Source organism: Arvicola amphibius, chromosome 1, assembly GCF_903992535.2.
Source record: "Arvicola amphibius chromosome 1, mArvAmp1.2, whole genome shotgun sequence".
NCBI classification, from domain to species: domain Eukaryota; kingdom Metazoa; phylum Chordata; class Mammalia; order Rodentia; family Cricetidae; genus Arvicola; species Arvicola amphibius.
In genome coordinates, this window is record NC_052047.1 from 3830213 (window position 1) to 3851088 (window position 20876).

At 39.7% G+C, this 20876-nt stretch overlaps 1 protein-coding gene across 2 annotated transcripts in view; it reads right to left on the reverse strand.

Moving 5' to 3' along the window:
* Positions 1–4717: 4717 nt before the first annotated feature.
* The window catches only part of LOC119810706 (guanylate-binding protein 6-like), an 81677-nt gene continuing 65518 nt past the window's right edge, over positions 4718–20876 (reverse strand). For both annotated transcript variants that reach the window (XM_038324326.1, XM_038324318.1), the window contains exons 4-16: positions 18923–19032; positions 18523–18719; positions 16087–16332; positions 15063–15343; positions 14290–14391; positions 12976–13085; positions 12578–12774; positions 10072–10317; positions 9061–9341; positions 8178–8384; positions 7110–7212; positions 6562–6755; positions 4718–5737 (exon numbers count right to left, since the gene is read on the reverse strand). In XM_038324326.1, coding sequence (XP_038180254.1) covers positions 5528–5737; positions 6562–6755; positions 7110–7212; positions 8178–8384; positions 9061–9341; positions 10072–10317; positions 12578–12774; positions 12976–13085; positions 14290–14391; positions 15063–15343; positions 16087–16332; positions 18523–18719; positions 18923–19032 — 2484 coding nt within the window. In that variant the 3' untranslated portion in view covers positions 4718–5527. The remainder of the gene's footprint in view (positions 5738–6561; positions 6756–7109; positions 7213–8177; positions 8385–9060; positions 9342–10071; positions 10318–12577; positions 12775–12975; positions 13086–14289; positions 14392–15062; positions 15344–16086; positions 16333–18522; positions 18720–18922; positions 19033–20876) is intronic.

Consider the following 20876-nt stretch of genomic DNA (forward strand, 5'->3'; position numbering starts at 1 on the left):
ATACTCAAAACAGGAGGAGATATGACAGCCAAGAGGAATTTTCATTTGCCACAGTCTTCGTTTTGACTTGTCATTGATGGAACCTGTGCAGGTTCCAGAAACTCAGCTTCTAGACATGGCCTCTGCCCTGCAGTGGAGGAAATGGTTATGCCTAATACCTGACTAGAAGATTTAATTCTTTTATTTTTATCTGTATTGGTATTTTTGCCTGCCTGTATGTCTGTACATCACTTAACATATCTGATGTATGTGGAGACAAGAGAGGGCACTGGATTCCCCTACAACTATATTTACAGATGGTTGTGAACATCCATGTCAGTCCTGGGCATAGAACCTAGGTCCTCAGGAAGAACAGCAAGTTCCCTTAACTGTAGAGCCATCCCTCCAGCTGTGGAGGAGGCTTTTAAAACCAATTCCAAACCTACATTTCTGGTTTAGTAGTAAAAGTACCATGAAGTGAATCCTTACACTTTCTCAGAAAATTAGACCTATGCAATTGCTTCAGAATACTGACAGTCATTGTTTTCTTCATAAATTATTATTATTATTATTATTAATTGGGGGAGAGAAAGAGAGACAGAGATGGCATGCCTGTGGGAATCACTGAACAACTTTGTGCAGATGGTTTTCTCTTTCCACCTTTACACTTCTCTGGGATCAAACCATGCTTTTGCATCACGTGCTTTTTACTAACTGAGTTATCTCAACAGCTCTGGTTTGTATGTTTTGATTTTATTTTTGTTTTGTTTTTTTCTTAAAGAACTTTTAGAACTGTAGTGCATTGCTTCAGTCTCTTCTGGTTTCCAAAATTTCCAAAGTTTCCCTTGAGAAATCAGCAGCTATTCTGTTGAATTTTCATTCATATGTGACTTGTGTTTATTCTTTTGCAGCTTTGAATAACTTTCTTTGTTATGTGTATTTAGTGTTTTAACTATGATAGGCTGTGGGTATTTTTCTTTTTTGATCTTGTCTCTTTGGTGTTTTATGTATAAGTTTCTTGTATAAGTGTATCTTCTTAGTGTGGGAGAGTTTTCTTCTATGATCATGCTGATGGTCTGGTCTCTGTCACTGACTTGGAATGCTTCTCCCTCATCAATGCCTATAATTCAAAGGTTTTGTTTCTTCATGGTGTCCCACATTTTCTGTGTGATCCTTTCTTCTGTGTTTCTTCATGTTCCTTGATGATATGGTCTAAAACCTGTACTTTAACTTTGAGTACTTCAAAATATCTACTCAAAATTCTTTGGGTTTTATACTTGTGTTATCTGATTTTCCAGTTCCGTCTCCATCACAGCTTTAGTTCTATTCTGTTCTGTCACCTTACTGAATCCCATTCTTGAGTCCTGGGTTGTCTTCATCATTTTCTTTGGCTTTGTTTGTGTTTTAATGGGCATCACTCAAGAACTCCTTAAGTTTCTTTCTCCTTTACGTCATTGAGCTGTTTCCTTGCATTGTTTTTAAATTCATGGAACTCTTTGATGAAGTTTTTGATTTATCTTTTAAATTCTGTGTCCTGGGGTTCAACTAGATAATTCCCAGTGCAAACATTTCTATAGGACCAGTAGGTTTTGAAGAAAGCATCCTGGCTTTGTCTTTCACCTAGTTTGTATTTTTGTAAATATACATAGGCTATGAACTTCTTTTGTGTTCTTAAGTCTGAACGAAACAGACAGGGGTAGAAGAGAGGTTTGCAGAGGGGCTGGGCCTAGAAGTTACAAATGTCTTGGGTGGAATGAAGTCAGGTGGGCAGAGGGGACTGACTGGTGTAAGGAACATGTATCCTAGACTAAACCTGGAATATGGGAAGATATGACTTGGCAGAAGACTGAATGTGGTGCAGGATGGGCCTGTAGGATGTTGGGTAGATAGGTAGAGTCCTGGAAGAAGCCTAGAAATTAGTTGTGATGTGGACAAAAATATGGACTTAGTATGTCAGATCACTGAATATGAGTCTGAGGCTGTATCTGACAGTTTGGCAAGGGTGCATGGATAACGAGGTAAGGGAGAATCACCAGGCTAGACCCTGGAGAAACTCCGTATTCCCCATTACTAGGCGCCTGCTTTAGGATCACCTTCATAAATTTCAGGAAGTTTCCACTGTTCTGGACTTGCACTTCACCCCCAAATTCCCTCTAATTCCAGCTTTCTCTCTCTGCACTCTTTCCCTCTATCCCATTCTCCCCACACATAAGATCCCTCTTGTTCATGTCCCAACCAACCCCCAGTTCACCAATAAAATCTGTTCTATTTCCTCTTTCCAGGGTAATCCTTGCATTCTCTCTAGACCCCTCCTCTTTACATAACTTCTATGAGTCTAAGGGTTGTAGCTTGGTTATCTGATTATCTTGGTTTCTTAGATGTCAGCCTCTTAGGCAAATGGCTCTTGTCACTCTCAGTTCTGCTCATTTTTTTATTAATCTTACAGAGGTACCTCATCTGTGATCCTGTGCATTTGCCTGGGATGGTAGCATTTTTAATAACAATTACACTATTATATTAATATATTAATATGTGTGGTATTTTCACATTATTTTATAAGATAGCTTTAAACTCAATTTACATTAATATACAGGAAGTTAAACTGACTTTTCTTTCTTGACTATAAAGTACTCCAGGTTCAAGACATATTAAAATTTGTTATCAATATTATTTGATGATGCTTAAGTAGTTTCCAGATTTATCAACAATGATATTTTCTCTTGCTGAGACAAAATGCCACAAAAAAAGCAACATAAGAAAGACTTTGTTCTCGTTAATGGTTCCAGATGATGCACTTAGTGGTGTAGGAGAGTCATCTGTCTATGTGTTACTTTCATTGGTTAATAAAGAAACTGCCTTGGCTTTTTGATAGGGCAGAATTTAGATAGGTGGAGTAGACCAAACAGAATGCTAGGAGAAAGAAGCAGAGATAGGCAGACACCATGATTCTCCGACCTCAGATGGACGTAGGTTAGAATCTTCCCAGTAAGCTATGACCCCATGGTGATACACAGATTACTAGAGATGGGCTAAAGCAAGATGTGAGAGTTAGCCAAGAAAAGGCTAGAACTAATGGGACAGAAAGCGTTTAAATGAATATAGTTTCCCTGTAATTATTTTGGGTTAAGCTAGCTGGGCAGGATGGACCAAGGGGCCTGGCTATTTACAACAACCTAGCATGGTAGAGAAGGCATGCAGAAAAAAGTGGAGAGATTGGCTGACAACCTGGCATCCACAATCAGGAAGCTACAAGTGATGGACATTAGTGCCCAGCTTGCTTTCACGTTTTAGCTAGGTCCCCAGTCCACAGGACTGGTGTTGCACACACTTGGAGTGGGTTTCCTACCATAGTAACCTAAGATGATCTCCCACAAGAAATCCTAGGGGAGATGGTCCTCACAGGGTACAGATGACCTTGTGATGCCCCACAAGCTAACCTAGCAGAGATGGTCCTCACAGGGTGCAGATGATGTTGTAATGCCCAAAAAGCTAACCTAGCAGAGATGGTCCTCACAGGGTGCAGAAGAGCTGTGTCCTGGGTGATTTTATATCCAGTCAAGTTGACCAACAGTAACTATGACAGTGTACAATGACTAATCACATAGCTACAACAGGAATGCTTTTAAAAAAATTTGTGCCCTATAGGCAGATCTCTGTGAGTTTGAGGCCAGCATGGCCTACAAGACAAGCTCCAAAGCTACAGAGAAACCCTGTCTTGAAAAACAAAACAAACAAACAAAAATTTGTCCTAAAAAACCATTGTCTGTGCAAATATGTATATGGTCTATCTAATTTGGGCCAGGCACAGATGTCCTCTAACTAGTACTTTTTGTGTTGATATTATGAAACAAAAATGAAAATATGAAGCTTCATAAAAAGACTGAGTATATATTCACAGTCTATTATTGCATGAGAAGAATAAATTCTATTTAAATAGTGAAATAATTCATTGTACAGCCTATACAGAAAATAAAATAGGAGAACAAACTGCTGTAGCAAATTCTTCCATAATACCTGATGAAAGTGTATGTGGAGTCATGGATATGTGATGGGATTACTGGTGACCTTCGGACCAGAAAAGGAAGTCAGATCCCCAGGAGCTGGAGTCACAGATTTGTGAGCCACCCCAGGCGGATGCTGTGAACTGAGTTTCTCTGTAAGATCAATGTGCACTATTCTTGACCCCTGAGGCATCTCTGAGATGTCTTCCTTTTATATTCTACACTGTGATGACTCTTTAAATGCAATTCCTCTCTTACTTTGGAAATAAATAAACATAATAAAAACCACATGCATTAATTATGATGGTTGCCAATGAAAACGATATGTTTATATATTGAGTTACATAAGATTTATTATTTAAATTAATATTTAAAAATCACAACGAAAAAAGAACAGCATTAAGTTGCAAATGCTATGCTTCCTGGCCCTCAGATTCTCATCTTACTTTTCTTTGAATTCTCCTATTTCAGGAAAGTGAAATTTCACCATGTAATAATGAATTTTAACTTATCACTATTATAAAATGTGAATATGTCATGTTTTCCCAGTATTCTCCAAGAAACCTATGAGACTGAGTAATAAGGAAATGCATGTGCCCCTTTGACTTTTGATTCCAACTTGTTCTCCCTAGTGGGAGCCAAAGGATCACATTTTACATTAATTTTCTGGAAGACATTTGATCTGTGCTCCTGCACATGTGCATGGAATACAACTACTTTAAAAATTAATCACACTGTTATGTGGAGTTTTCACTTTATTTAATAAAGAAGAAATCATAAGAAATCTTTATGATCAATTTACATTAGTATACAGGAAACCTGTCTGACACTTGTTTCTTGACTATACCGCAGTCCAGGATTAGGACATATTACAATTTGTTACCAATCTTTCAAAATGATGCTTAAGTAGGTTCCACATTTATCACCAATGATATCAATTCCTTTTCTTCTTGCTGTGACAAAATGGTTCAACAAAAGCAACTTAAGGGTTTACTCCAGTTCATGGGTCCAGATGGTATACTTAGCAAGGCAGAGAAGGCATGCAGACATAAGGGGAGACTGGCTGATCACATGACATCCAGTCAGAAAGTAACAACTGGTACAAGTTAGTGCCCAGCTTGCTTTCACCTATTAACTGAGTCCCCAAGCCACAGGAATGGTGGTGCCCGCATTTGAGATAGGTTTGCTACTATAGTGACCAGAGATGATTCCCCACGAGCTAACCTAGTCAAGATGGTCCTCACAGGGTGCAGAAGAGATTGTGTCCTGGGTGGTTCTATTTAGAGACCAGTTGACCGACAGTCACTGTGACAGTGTACAATGGGTAATCATAGCTTTCATAGGAATGGTTTAAACATTTGTGCCTTGAAGAAAGCATTGTCTGTGCAGACATGTATATGTTCTATCTAATGTGGGGCAGGCATGCATGTCCTCTAATTAGCACTTTTAATGCTGAAATTTGCTGAATGAAAATAAAAATGTGAAGCTTCATAAAAAGGCAGAGTATATATTCAGGGTCTATCATTTCATCAAAATAAGAGCAAATCCTATTTGAATGCTGAAATAATTCTTTTCACAGCCATCACGGGCAGTAAAACAGGGGCGGCAATCCTTGTAACAAATTCTTTTAGGATGCGATCTATAAAGGAACCATTGTTTTCTTCCATGTCATTGACAGTAGATGTCAGTCGCTGAATTTCTCTACTCATTTCCTCAGATTTCTTCTTAAATCCTTCTTCAAGCAAAGCCTTTTGATGCTAAAAACAGTGAACATGAGAGAGAAGAAAATATTGTAAAATCCCAGCGTACAAGTTATAAGTTTCAAACATTTGGCAAGTGGTCCTTGGTGTAGCCCTAAATTACATCCCTTTCCATGAAAAGGGTTCTCTGAGTTGGACCTACATACTGTGAGGAAAAAAAGTGGAAACTTCACTGGGGGTGATCCACTATGCCTGTTTGGTTATATGCTGGCAGAGGTGTGAAGACATTCCTACACTCATGCCCACTGAGACACAATTGGTCAGATTGTGTGGAGCTCAATCCACTGAGACAGTATGGCAACCACGTCATGCAGACAGTGGCAACCATCAGTTGTTTTAGAAATCTGTTACCATTTTGCTTGAAGTTGGGCAATGAGAGAATCACTCTCCTGCCATGTGCTGCTTCAAGCGGCAGTGCACTCTGGAGACAGCTACAGGACCTGCAGAAGCTGCCAATTATCTGCTCTTTGCAGTCTGTATATTTATTTCAGTTTTATGTCAGCATACATCATTCTTAGAGTGGGAGGGTGGGTGTCAGGTGCCGGATAATGTGGGCCTTGATAACCCAGGCCCATTGCTGTCCTTATTAAGCTGCCTGGATGGGAGTTTGTTCAGTGAGTACCAATGGGGTTGTTTTAAATGTCCTGAATTGGTGTATGAAACTATCGCAGTCATTAAAACCTTAAAGGAACAACTGAAAGCCTGAGAAAAAACCTCCTTAGCAACAATGCCTTTTGGAGATGCTTCCACTCATGAGCAGGCTACACAATTTCTCCTGCTGCTGAGGGTATGACAAGCACCAGGAGGAGGAGGAATCCTACCTGCTGCTGACTCTCCAGCATTATTGTATGGTCCTTGATGAGCTGTTCACGCTCCTGCATCAGCTTCATTTTCAGCTGCTCAAGGTTTTCCTTGTGACTTTTTTCTTGAGCCTCTATCAGTTGCTGCTGCTCCTCCTGCTTCTGTCTTAGCAGCTCCTGTTCCTTCTCAGCTGCCTCCCTCTGGGCCCGCTCCTCTTTCCCAGGAAGATTCATGGGGGGAAAAGTGATGGGAGAATGAGGATGGATGGTGGGAGACAGAAATGTTGGGTTAAGTAAAATGTCTACATTCCAAACCCCAGAGGGCAATTCAGATCTGAAAGCAAACCACAGACTCCACACTGGTCCACTCAATGGAGAGAGTGTTTCTGGAGGGGATGAGGAGACCCTGCCCATCTGGCTGAAACACAGACTGACTTCCTGTTGCTCTTAGAGTGAGCTTCCACAGAAGGGTAGAGAACTGCTAATCTGGGAATGGGTTACCCTGGCCTCTATCAGGAAACCTTGTGGGAACCTAATCCTGCTGTAAGCCAAGAGACAAGCTTCTGTACCTGCAATAGTCTTCTCTCCAGCAGTTAGGGCTGTATCTGCCTGCAGGATGGAACTCTCGATGGTGGCTTGTGACTGCAGAAAGCTCTGGAAGACTTCACTTGCCTGCAAGACCAAGAAGCAGCAAAGACCTTGATGGATCCTGGGAGAGAACCTGTGTGAGTTAACACAGTCTCCACTGTGCCTCACTTTCAGTTGCTACTGTGAATGCTGCAGGCTGCCCCTGCTCTTCACTGGAAGTACGTACTTCTGGGTCCATGGCTCTCCTGTCATCCCTGCTAAGGCCACCTGCCACCATGTGTTCCCAGATCATTCCTTTCCACATCATGTGCTTTCAAATATTGTATCCCCATGAAAAATGCTGCATAACTGTGTGGGCTTCACTTTTTCTCCTCTTGTTGGCAGTATTCATGGTCAAGTACTTCTAACTGCCTGGACTTCAAGGTACAAATGTGCAAACTCTCCCAGTAGTTGGGGGTTCACCAAAAGCATTTTACATAACTAAAGAAAGAACTGAGGAAAGAACACACCATGGTGTCATTGGCAACAACAGAGTAATATGTTAGCTGTGTTCTTACATTAATTAGGAGCTCACAGGTAGACCATCCTGACAGACTTGAAACGTTGTTACTGAGAATTTTTATGTGACTGTTTCTCAGAATAAATAGTAAATAGCAGCTGTTTCAGTAAAGCACAATTCAGGTGATGGGACTTGAGGTTCAAACACTTGCTTGTACTGCAAAGCACTGTTTTGGTCACCAACACCAACATGAAGCTAGACAAGCCGTGCTATCCATGTGTTTTCTTATTCCACTTAGGAAGTGCTGTGTGCCAATGTTTTATGACACCATCCTTCCTCTGCTATGAGCATCCATGTGCCCTATACCTCACGTCTTCCCCATGCTTCCTACTCCTCACCTGATTCCCTTTTCTATGTTGCTGCTCTTCATCTCTTTCCCATGCTCCCTGCTCTTGACCTTCCTCCCTTTCCCATGCTTCCTACTCCTCACCTTTTTCCCATGCTTCCTGGTCCTCACTATCATCCCTTCCCCATGTTCCCTGCCCCTCACCTTCACTCCTTTCCGGGGCACCTGCCAATAGTCGTGCTCAATCTTCTCCCTCATTTCCATGTAGAGCCTGTGTCCTCCCGGAACAGAAAATGTTGAAATATTTTCTGTCAAAGACTGTGAAAGCTGATTGAGTTCTTCCTGGCAGTATTGATCTGATGCTTCTTCATTTTTCAATATGAACATCCTTTTCTTCTCATCTATTAATTCCTACAAGGGAAATTGACAGAGATCTGATACATTGAAGGAGTAGAAGAGATAAAGTTCCAAGAAAGTTTGTAGAAAAGTCAGCCTATTTCACAAAAGAAAGTATTCTAGTGTAATAAAACCACAGTGAATGTGAAACTCTTAAACCTGAATTAGGATTCTAAAAATCTGTACAAGGCCACAGTAAATGTTCTTGAAGTTCCGAGTCCTCAGGACCTTCTGTAACATGATGGTTCTGCTTGCTACAATCTCTGGTTTCTATTGGGGTCACATCCTGTAATTCTTTCTTCAATGACAGGAAGATATGACAAGGAGCAATAGAAGAACAGTGGCCTGCAGTTGGTCTCTTATGAGACAAAACTGTTTCATAGGAACAGAAGAATAAAACAAGTCCAGGGATGAGCCACAGGTGTTGTGGGCAGGATTGCAATCCATAGATATTAACTGAGTGAAAGACTTAGGCCACTATATTCTCATTATTCCAGTCATTAGAGATTTCTGGCAAAAAAAAAAAGCACCTGAAGTTTGAGAAGGGGGCCTGAGTCTTTCACAACTGTGTTCACTATGACCACACAGAGTGCTCATATTTGAATGAGTCAGACACCCAGGATCATGAAGGCACAGCAACACCACAGCCTTGAAAGGACAGAGTCATGAGAGTGAATGACGCCAACATTACCAGCAGCTTCTTCTGGAATTGCTGGTTTTCGTCCTTGAAGGAGTGCTCCATGAAGACAGCAATGGCTTCCTTCTCGCAGGCTGTGTGCACACCCAGCAGCTCCTGGAGCGTGTCTGTGGGGAGCCTCAGTCGCTGGTCCATCTGCTCACTGTAGTGCTCAGCTGCCTTCTGCACAGCTGCTGAGTTCTCACGCTGGGCCAGAGTTGTCACCGCATCATCCAGACAAGGCACAGCTCCACTGTTGATGGCATTCACGTAGGTCGTCACCAGAGTCCCCAGTCCTTCACGAACCAGGAGTTTTAGGGGATAAGTATGAAGTTATAAGTGAATGTGATGCAGTTTTAAGACTATAGTTCTAATCTTTCATAGCTATACATGCACACCCATAAACACACACATAATCTTCTACAAGACATCATCATTTTTAGGATTTTCTCTTTCCTTTGTGGTTTTCTAGTTCTAGTTAAAATTAATATCAGTCTTCACCCAATAAATCAATTATCTATAAAAAACTTAATTTTGCATTTAGATCCTTAAATTCATTAAAAATAAATAAACTAAAAGGAAAAATGTATCATTAAATCTTAAAAGAATGGATTTAAATGGCTTAAACACCAGTACTTATGGTGGAAATATTTCAGTTTCCAAATTATATTTCACATTGTCATTCCAAAGAATAAATAATATACAAATCACCCCCTCTGAAAATAAAATACATCAACTTTAGCAGTTTCAAAATTCATTTTTAGTTGATTAAGTGAATTTTATTTTGTGATTTTATTATCAGTTGAGAATTTCATATACGTGTGTTAGAGCTATAGATACTAGTGATGAAGTCTGCATTTTTAAGGAAGAATTTGTAATCTACAGTCAATTATAAAACATATAGGTTTTTCAGAGTAGGGGTACAAGCATATTATCATTGTATAGAAAATTTTTAAAAACTACACATACTAATTTCAACATACACTACACTATGCAGAAGTGTGTACAAAAAAAAAAATCACTCACGATTCCCAGTGACCTTAATTCCCTCTCTGAGCATCTTGCTCTTTGCATGGGTGAAGATGTAAGAAACAAAAGCATTCGTTTGTTCCAGTAACATAGGATCCAGTTGTTCTTCTGAGACAGTATCAAGCTTGTGTAAGAGTGTTTTGTCATGCGTTGGTCGGTCAAAGACAAAACACTTTCGTTTAGGAAAGAAAAGTCTGATGCACTCCCTGGACAGATTGGATGCTTGGATTCTGGGATTGTCACCTAGTGTTAAGGGAAACACAAAGCCATGGGGTAGTCTCAGAGCAGAGAGCAAATGATGGACACTCTTGTCTCTGTGAAGTGTTCTGCACTCACAGGTCTCCACCATAAACATGCATCACTTCTTTACAGGTCAAAGTATACCAAGTTTGTACTTGGCAGACTTCTGGTGAAGTATTTCAGGAGACATTTGACTCCACCGGAGGATCATATGGCTGATATCCACAGACCTGAACATGACATCAAGCACATTCTAGTTGTGTATCCTGTTGACTGAGCAACAAAAGACTAAGTGTGATTTCTGATCAAATCACGCCTTTGTAGAGAAGGAGCCGTGGGACTCAAAAGAAGAGCCACAAAGTATTTTTTTAAAGTAGTAAAAATAGCAGCATTAGCAATTCTCAGAATGATGCCATGGTTAGCAAAGAACACTTGACACTAAAAGACTTCATTTGTTGTCATTGCCAAGAGTACACTCATAGAAAATATGTGTTCTTCACAACTGGGGAAGGATGGCGAGTCTATGAAAATAGGAAAAATACATAAGTCTAGAGATTTGACGAGGAACTTCAAGATAGTATTTTATGAAACTGCTGAACTGAGAATTTTCTCCCTTTTGCTCATGCGTATATTTGAGGTATGTCTATGCATGTCTGCCTGTGTCTGGGTTTTTGTGTGTGAATGAAAGAAAAAAAAGAAAGGAACAGAAAGGACAGAGAAGGAAGGGGAGGGAAGGGAAGGGGAGGGGAAGGGAGGAGAGGAGAGGATTAGAGAGGAAAGGAGAAGGTAGGAGGGGAGGGAGCAGAGGGGAGGGGAGGGGAGGGGCGGGGAGGAGAGGGGAGGGGAGGGAAAAATCTGGGTGGTGGCATACACATTTAAACCCAGGAAATGGGAGGGAAAGACAAAAGAAATAGTGAATTTCAGGCCAGCCTGGTTTGGGCTACATAATGAACACCAGGCCAACTAAGGGCCACATTTGATTCCTGGTTTAAAAATAAACAATAATAATAGCTTATACTGAAGGGACTCTGGCCAGTTCAAGTGTGGTGAGTAGGGTTCTGGCAGGCTTTGCCTTTCCCCCATTTCCTCTGCCTTGCTAAAGGTCTTTAGGTTACATTTTCAAAACTACCTACCAAGTTCTATTTCCTTATTATGCCATTTCATCCTCCTGAGACCAAATACCAAGGTCCAACTATGGAAGTATGGAGTCCAACAACCTAAAGGCCCCTTAGTCACCTAATTAACATGCCCAATTAAAATTAAACACCTCATCGTTACATAAAATTTCCTCTCTTATTATATAGACTGCCTTTTGTCTAGGTGCCATGATTGTCTCCACTCTATCCAGAGGCAGTCCTTAGTCCTCTGGAACAAATATCTGTGTCCCTCTCCCTTCTCCTCCCCTTCTCGGTCATCCGCTATCTCCTGTGTTTGTCTCATTCCCTGCCCTTTGTCTCTCCTTTGTGCTGAGAGCTTGGTCTTGGGGTGTTGTGTGCTAAATACTTTCCTTTTCATATCCAATTTTATGACTGTGAGTACAGGTGTCACAGAGTGCTTTCCTACCTACTATGTTTTTAATGTTCTAAGAAAGCAAAGAAAGAAAAATAAAAACATTGAACACATTGGAATTGGTATTCCTCACTAGGCTTCGTGGACTTCATACTTTGTAAAGTCACATTATTCGTGCTAATAACACCCATGCAAATAGTTTATAGACCATAATATAACTGATCCTGACACTGTAGGATGTTGTGATGAATTATGATGGATTAGACTAAAAATTTACATCCGTCACTATACTAGGACACAGCTCTTTTGTGGACAATCTAACCAATTCAACACTGAAAACCTCTGTTCCTGAGAGAGGAGAACAATGTATAACTCTGTGAAATAGATTTTGAGATGGCCATGCATGACAAATTCATGGATAAGAATTATGTTGTTGGCTATTTCTTAAAGGAAGACAGGCACAAAACACACAAGACAAATGTCTGGACTTGATCATGATTAAATGCTTTAAACTCTAAGTGCTAAAGTACAAACTATAAAGAACTTAGCTTAGTATTCATGTTTTCTTAATATTCTTAGTATTCTACTTTTTTCAAAAGAAATTACTCCAGTTCTCAGGCATTATCAGCCAATAACCTATCAGAATTTCTGCAGACCTCGATTCCACTGCAAATACAGAAGGACCCCACAGTGGATGGGAGCAAGTCAACAGATCCCAGCCCTTCCCAGCTCCCCACTCCAGCCCTCCCTCTACCTGGGATCAGCTTCAGTGCGTTCTCCAGGTACTCGTCCTCCGTGATGCTCTTTCCATCTAACTTCAGCTCCAGCATGAAATCCCAAACAGCCCAGACGAAGTCTGGGAAGAAACTCACAAACTCTGTGGAATTCTTTATTCCATCAGGACTTGCGGAAGACTTTGCCCTGATCAGCTCAGTGAGTTCTGTGATGTAACTGGCACTGGATTAAGGAAAAGTGAATTCACATGCACATTCTCATGATTCTCTTGTTAAAAATAAATTGTAATAAAGAGTTTTTGCTGCCCTGGGTCTCCTCTGCCCACCAAAAGCCACACAATGACAGGGCAGGTCAGTGCCTCCATATGCATTCCAGAACACTCAATAAAACCTGGTCACTCAAGTCCTGCAAGGATACTGCAGCTGCTGCAGGGCCTGGTGGTTGATGGTGCCCATGCTGTTGTAGACAAATGTGCTGCTCAGAAGCACAGCCAGGGCAAAAATCCATGAGTCATTCTTAGAGTCTCCCTGGAAGACAGAGTGAAGATTTGGGCAGAGTGAAGAACCATTAATAGAAATTCAGAGAGAGAAGCTGGGGTTCAACATGGAGACCTGAAAAGCAAAACAGCGAGCTGCTGGCTCTTACCTTGACCTCAGTCTGAACATGGCAATCCTGCCTCCAGGGATCTCAGAATGAGACTGTGTCTGAGAGCTGCCTCCCCCCATTTTATATTCCTCTCAAGGACTGGAATTAAAGGCATGCACTCCACAGAATCTATGGCAAACTAGTGTGGCTACTGGAATTAAAGTGTGTGTCATCACAGCCTTGTTTGTAAGGCTGATCAGTGTGGCTGTTTTACTCTCAGATCTTCAAGCAAGCTTTATTTATTAAAATACAAACGAAGTGCTACTACATTTCCCACTTTTGTCTAGAATTTTAAAAAGTATATAACTAATATAAGAAAAATTATATACAATAACTACAATATATACAGACTTAAATATATCAACAATGTCTAGTTCGTTTGCATTTCACAAATTCAGAGAAAATATTTCATATCTATTCTACCTTGGTGAGTCCAAAGTCTTATACCTAATTTACTTTCTATCATAGCTTGCTTTACATCTAGTAAACTATATAGTTATCTAATCTTCTAATCTTCAACTTCCTCAGAGATGCAAGAAGGAAATAATATTAACTGAATAAGCGGGAACTGAAAGCAAGTGACTTCCTAAACCTTGTTACTCAGAATTTTTTATGTGAATATTTCTCAGAATTAATAGTAAATAGCAGCCATTTCATTCAAGCACAATTCAGGTGATGGGGCTTGAAAGTAAAGCACTTGCTTGCACTTCAAAGCCCTGTTTTGGTCACCAACACCAACATGAAGCTAGAGATGCCATGCTATCCATGTGATTTTTTATTCCACTTAGCAAGTGCCGTGTGCTTCTGTTTTACGACACCATCCTTCCTCTGCTATGAGCACCCACACTTTTTACTCCTCACCTCTTCCCCATGCTCCCTGCTCCTGACCTTCATCCATTTCCCATGTTCCATATTCCTCACCCCTTTCCCATGCACCATGCTCCTCACCACCATCCCTTCCCCCTGTTCCCGGCTCCCCACCTTCACCCCTTTCTGGGGCACCTGCCAATAGTCGTGCTCAATCTTCTAACTCATTTCCATGTAGTCCCTGTGTCTTCCAAGAACAGAAAATGTTGAAATATTTACCACAAAAGCCTTTGAAAGCAGATTCAGTTTTTTCTGGCAGTATTGAACTGATGCTTCTTCATACTTCAACATGAACATCCTTTTCGTCTCATCTATTAATTTCTACAAGGGAAATGTACAAAGATCTGACACATTGAAGGAATAGAAGAGATAAATTTCCAATAATCTTTATAAAAGAGTCAGGCTATTACCAACAAGAAAGTATTCTAGTGTAATAGGACCACAAGTGAATGTGAAACTCTAAAACCTGAATTAAGATTCTAAAAATCTGTACAAGGCCACAGTAAATGTTCCCGAAATTCCGAGTCCTCAGGACCTTCTGTAACATGATGGTTCTGCATGCTACAATCTCTGGTTTTTATTGGGGTCACATCCTGTAATTCTTTCTTCAATGACAGGAAGATATGACAAGGAGCAATAGAAGAACAGTGGCATGCAGTGGGACTCTTGTGAGACAAAACTGTTTTATCGGAACAAAAGAATATAGAAAGTTCAGGAATGAGCTACAGGTGTTGTGGGCAGGATTGCAATCCACAGACATTAACTGTGTGAAGGATTATGATACTATATTCACATTATTCCAGTCATTAGAGATTTATAGATAAAAAGGACCTGAAGTTTGGGAAGGAGACATGAGTCTTTCACAACTGTGTTCACTATAACCACACAGAGTGTTCATCGTTAAATGAATCACACACCCAGTTTAATGAAGGCACAGGAGTGCTACTGCCTTGAAAAGACAGAGTAATGAGAGTGAATGGCGCCAACATTACCAGCAGCTTCTTCTGGAATTGCTGGTTTTCGTCCTTGAAGGAGTGCTCCATGAAGACAGCAATGGCTTCCTTCTCGCAGGCTGTGTGCACACCCAGCAGCTCCTGGAGCGTGTCTGTGGGGAGCCTCAGTCGCTGGCCCATCTGCTCACTGTAGTGCTCAGCTGCCTTCTGCACAGCTGCTGAGTTCTCACGCTGGGCCAGAGTTGTCGCTGCATCATCCAGACAAGGCACAGCTCCACTGTTGATGGCATCCACGTAGGTCGTCAACAGAGTCCCCAGTCCTTCATGAATTAGGAGTTTTAGGGGATAAATATGAAGTTATAAGTGAATGAGACCCAGTTTTAAGGCTAAATTTGTAATATCTCACAATTACACATGAACACTCATAAACACAGACAAACAACATTCTACATCAAGATATCATCTTTCTTTTCGATTGTCTCTTTCCTTTGTGGTTTTCTAGTTCTAGTTAAAAACTAATATCAATATTCACCAAACAAATTTAACTATCTATAAAAATTTAATTTTGCATTTAAATCTTTAAATTCATTAAAATAGATTGCATAAACTAACAAGGAAAATGTATCATTAAATCTTAAAAGAATGTATTTAAATGGCTTAAACACTACTATTTATGTTGGAACTATTTCAATTTCCAAATTACATTTCACATTGTCATCCCAAAGAATAATTAGTATACACACATCAGCCCCTCTGAAAATAAAATACATCAACTTTAGCAGTTTCAAAATTCATTTTTTAGTTGATTAAGTGAATTTTATTTTGTGATTTTATTATCAGTTGAGAACTTCATATACGTATGTTAGAGCTATAGATACTAGTGATGAAGTCTGCATTTTTAAAGAAGGATTTGTAATCTACAGTCAATTATAAAACATATAGGTTTTTCAGAGTAGGGGTACAAGCATATTATCATTGTATAGAAAATTTTTAAAAGCTACACATACTAATTTCAACATACACTACACTATGCAGAAGTGTGTACAAAAAAAAAATCACTCACGATTCCCAGTGACCTTAATTCCCTCTCTGAGCATCTTGCACTTTGCATGGGTGAAGATGTAAGAAACAAAAGCATTCGTTTGTTTCAGGAACATAGGATCCAGTTGTTCTTCTGAGACAGTATCAAGCTTGTGTAAGAGTGTTTTGTCATGCGTTGGTCGGTCAAAGACAAAACACTTTCGTTTAGGAAAGAAAAGTCTGATGCACTCCCTGGACAGATTGGATGCTTGGATTCTGGGATTGTCACCTAATGTTAAGGGAAACACAAAGCCATGGGGTAGTCTCAGAGCAGAGAGCAAATGATGGACACTCTTGTCTCTGTGAAGTGTTCTGCACTCACAGGTCTCTACCATAAACATGCAACACTTCTTTGCATTGTCAAAAGTATAGCAAGTTTGTACTTGGTAGACATCTGGTTTAATATTTCAGGAGACATTTGACTATACTGGAGGATCATATGGCAGATATCCACAGACCTGAACATGCCATCAAGCACATTCTAGTTATGTTTCCTGTTGACTGAGCAACAAAATACTAAGTATGATTTCTGATCCAAACACTCCTTTGTAGAGAAGAAGCTGTGGGACTCAAAGGACTTTTTTAAAAGTAGTAAAAATAGCAGCATTAGCAATTCTCAGAATTATGCCATGGTTAGCAAAGAACACTTGATACTAAAAGACTTCATTTGTTGTCATTGCCAAGTGTACACTCATAGAAAATATGTGTTCTTCACAACTGGGGAAGGATGGCGAGTCTATGAAAATATGAAAAATACATAAGTCTAGAGATTTGACGAGGAACTTCAAGACAGTATTTATGAAACTGCTATAATGAGGATTTTGTCCATTTTTCTCATGTGGATGTTTGTGGTGTGTGCATATATGTTTGTTTGTGTCTTGGTTTATGTGTGTGAAAGAAAGAGAAAAAGTAAGGAACAGAAAGGAACAAAAAGGAAAGGAAAGGAAAGGAAAGGAAAGGAAAGGAAAGGAAAGGAAAGGAAAGGAAAGGAAAGGAAATCTGAGTGGTGGTATACACATTTATTTTCAATAAATGGGAGGAAAACATGAAAGAAAATGTGAATTCCAGGCCAGCCTGGTTTGTGCTACATAATGAACACCAGACCAGCTAAGGTATACATTTGATTACCAGTTTAAAAATGAACATTAATAATAAAAGATTTTAGAGAAGGGACTCTGGCCAGCTCGAGTGTGGTGAGCATGGGTCCGGCAGGCTTTGCCTTTCCCCCATTTCCTCTGCCTTGCTAAAGGTTTTAGGTTACACTCTCAAAGCTACCTACCAAGTCTATTTCCTTATGCCATTTCATCCTCCTGAGACCAAGTACCAAGGTCCAGCTGTGGAAGTATGGAGTCCAACAACCTAAAGGCCCCTTGGTCACCTAATTAACATGCCCAATTAAAATTAAACACCTCATCGTTACATAAAATTTCCTCTCTTATTATATAGACTGCCTTTTGTCTAGGTGCCATGATTGTCTCCACTCTATCCAGAGGCAGTCCTTAGTCCTCTAGAGCAAATATCTGTGTCCCTCTCCCTTCTCCTCCCCTTCTCGGTCATCCGCTATCTCCTGTGTTTGTCTCATCACCTGCCCTTTGTCTCTCCTTTGTGCTGAGAGCTTGGTCTTGGGGTGTTGTGTGCTAAATACTTTCCTTTTCATATCCAATTTTATGACTGTGAGTACAGGTGTCACAGAGTGATTTCCTACCTACTATGTTTTTAATGTTCTGAGAAGGCATTCTCAGAAAAATAAAAAAAATTCAACAGATCAGAATGGGTGTTCTTCACAAGGCTTCATCAGCTTCACACTTTGTAAATTCACATTATTTGTGCTAATAACACCCATGCAAATAGTTTATTGACCATAATATAACTGATCCTGAAACTGTAGCATGTATAAAAATAGACGGTTGTGATAAATTATGATGGTTTAGACTAAACATTTATATCTGATAGTATATTGAGAATATAGCTGTTTTATGGACAGCATAGTTAATTCAACATTGAATACCTCTCTTCCTGAGACAGGAGGACAACGTATAACTCTGTGAAATGTATTTAAGATGGACTATGTATGACAATTTCATGAATAAGAATTGTGTCGCCAGCTATATCTTAAAAGAAGATAGACACAAAACAAACAAAAAACAAATGTCTGGACTTGGAGAAGGTTAGATGCTTTAGACTCTAGATGCTAAAGTACAAACTGTAAAGAACATAATTTGAAATAATTGGTGGTGTTCTAGGTTCTGCTTTTCTCAAAAGAAATCAAACTCCAGTTTTCAGGCATTACCAGCCAATGAGTTGTTAGCATTTCTGCAGACCTTTATTCCATTGCAAATACAGAAGGACCCCACAGTGGATGGGAGCAAGTCAACAGATCCCAGCCCTTCCCAGCTCCCCACCCCAACCCTCCCTCTACCTGGGATCAGCTTCAGTGCGTTCTCCAGGTACTCATCCTCCGTGATGCTCTTTCCATCTATCTGCAGCTCCAGTGTGAAATCCCGAACAGCCCAGACGAAGTCTGGGAAGAAACTCACAAACTCTGTGGAATTCTTTATTCCATCAGGACTTGCGGAAGACTTTGCCCTGATCAGCTCAGTGAGTTCTGTGATGTAACTGGCACTGGGTTAAGGAAAAGTGAATTCACATGCACATTCTCATGATTCTCTTGTTAAAAATAAATCATAATAAAGAGTTTTTGCTGCTCTGGGTCTCCTCTGCCCCCATCAAAAGTCACACAGTGACAGGGCAGGTCAGTGCCTCCATATGCATTCCAGAACACTCAATAAAACCTGGTCACTCAGGTCCTGCAAGGATACTGCAGCTGCTCCAGGGCCTGGTGGTTGATGGTGCCTACGCCATTGTACACAAAGACGCTGCTCAGAAGCACAGCCAAGGCGAAGATCCATGAGTCATTCTTAGGGTCTCCCTGGAAGACACATTTGGGCAAAATAAAGAACCATTAAAAAATTCAGAGAGAGAGAGAAGTTGCGATTCAACCTGAAGACCTGAAAAGCAAAACAGCCAGCCACTGGCTCTTACCTTGAACTCAGTCTGAAAATGGCAATCTTGCCTCCAGGGATCTCAGAATGAGACTGTGTCTGAGAGCTGCCTCCTTCCATTTTATAAACCTCTCAAGGACTGGGATTAAAGGTGTGCACCACTGGGATTAAGGGAATGCACTGCCCAGATTCTATGGAAAAATAGTGAGGCTACTGGGATTAAAGGTATGTGATACTACTACCCGGAGTGTAAAGCTGACCAGTGTGGCTGTTTGACTCTCAGATTTTCAAGAAAGCTTTATTTATTAAAGTACAAATGAAGTGCGACTACATTTCCCCTTTTTTGTCTAATATAAAAAAGAAGTATATAATTAATATAAGAAAATTACATACAATCACAACAGTATATACAGACAGTAAACACATCAACAATGTCTAGTTCATTTGGATTTGTCAAATTCAGAGAAAATATTTCATATCTATCCTACCTTGGTGAGTCCAAAGTCTTAAATCTAATTTATTTTCTATCCTAACATGCTTTCTGTATCTAGTGAACTATAAATATAGTTATCTAGTCTTCAACTCCCTCAGAGACTCAAGAAGGAAATAATATTAACTGAGTAAGCAGGAAGTGCAAGCAAGTGACTTCCAAAAGTGTGGGTAATGACAGAAACAGTGGCTGCCTAGACAGTCACCCAAAGTTCCTCTGCAAGGCTCTATCATCCATCTTTGACCTACAGGCCTGGCATATCTGACAGTTTTCTGTGAAGCAGGATAATTTCTATCCTCATTGTCTTATTAGAACAACATACTGTCAGCAGTTGAGGCAGGGGCATTTTCTTGCCCAGTGGCTTACTTTTGCCACAAAGAAATAAAAATTCATGTGAAATTTCTTGGATGCCAATGATCTTCAAAGTAGACTGGTGCTCCCAGGAAGAGACATGTCTCATTGTAATAAAAAAAAAAAAAAAGAACGTAGATTATTAAAACACCTTAAATGCCATATTCTGTATATCTCTGTAGTCCTTGAAGATAACCTGTTTATTTAAAATATGTTTGACCTTGAAAACATACCTAATGTGACTATAAGTTTGATTATACCAGGTGATTAACTACTAACCTATATGTCTTTATTATCCTAAATAGCTGATAATAATAATTTTCAAGGACTAGAAGTTTTAATTACATTGTTAAATGAGTTATACATAGGTACAATATCTTGAACAAGATTTGAAATGTATGTACAGTATGCCTTAACAATAATGACTTCAAATTTGTAGCAATATACAATATTTCTATACTATATACAAATATTCAATCCAAAGTAAAACATCTAAAGCTAGCAGCTGCTTTTTAAAAGTAGATTCAATAATCTACCTTGTTATCTTACCATATATATATATATATATATATATATATATATGGATATTTGTCATTGTTTAATGTGTTGGTTACACGTTGTTATGGATAATGTTCAGGAAATAGCTAATCAGAGGAAATTAGATTCAAGAGTACTGTATTGAAAAGGAAAAAGAGAGGGTATAGATATGATCTTATTTTGAAAAGAAAAAACAGCCTGGTGGATATATATATATATCCTCCCTATTTCTTTCCAGAGTAGATTCAATAATCTTCCCTTCTATCCAACTGTATCTATATCCCCCTACTTTATCTTCTCTTTTTTTCATTTTTTAATTTTTTTTATTATTTATTTATTTATTGGTTTTTTGAGACAGGGTTTCTCAATAGCTATGAAGTCAGTCCTGGAACT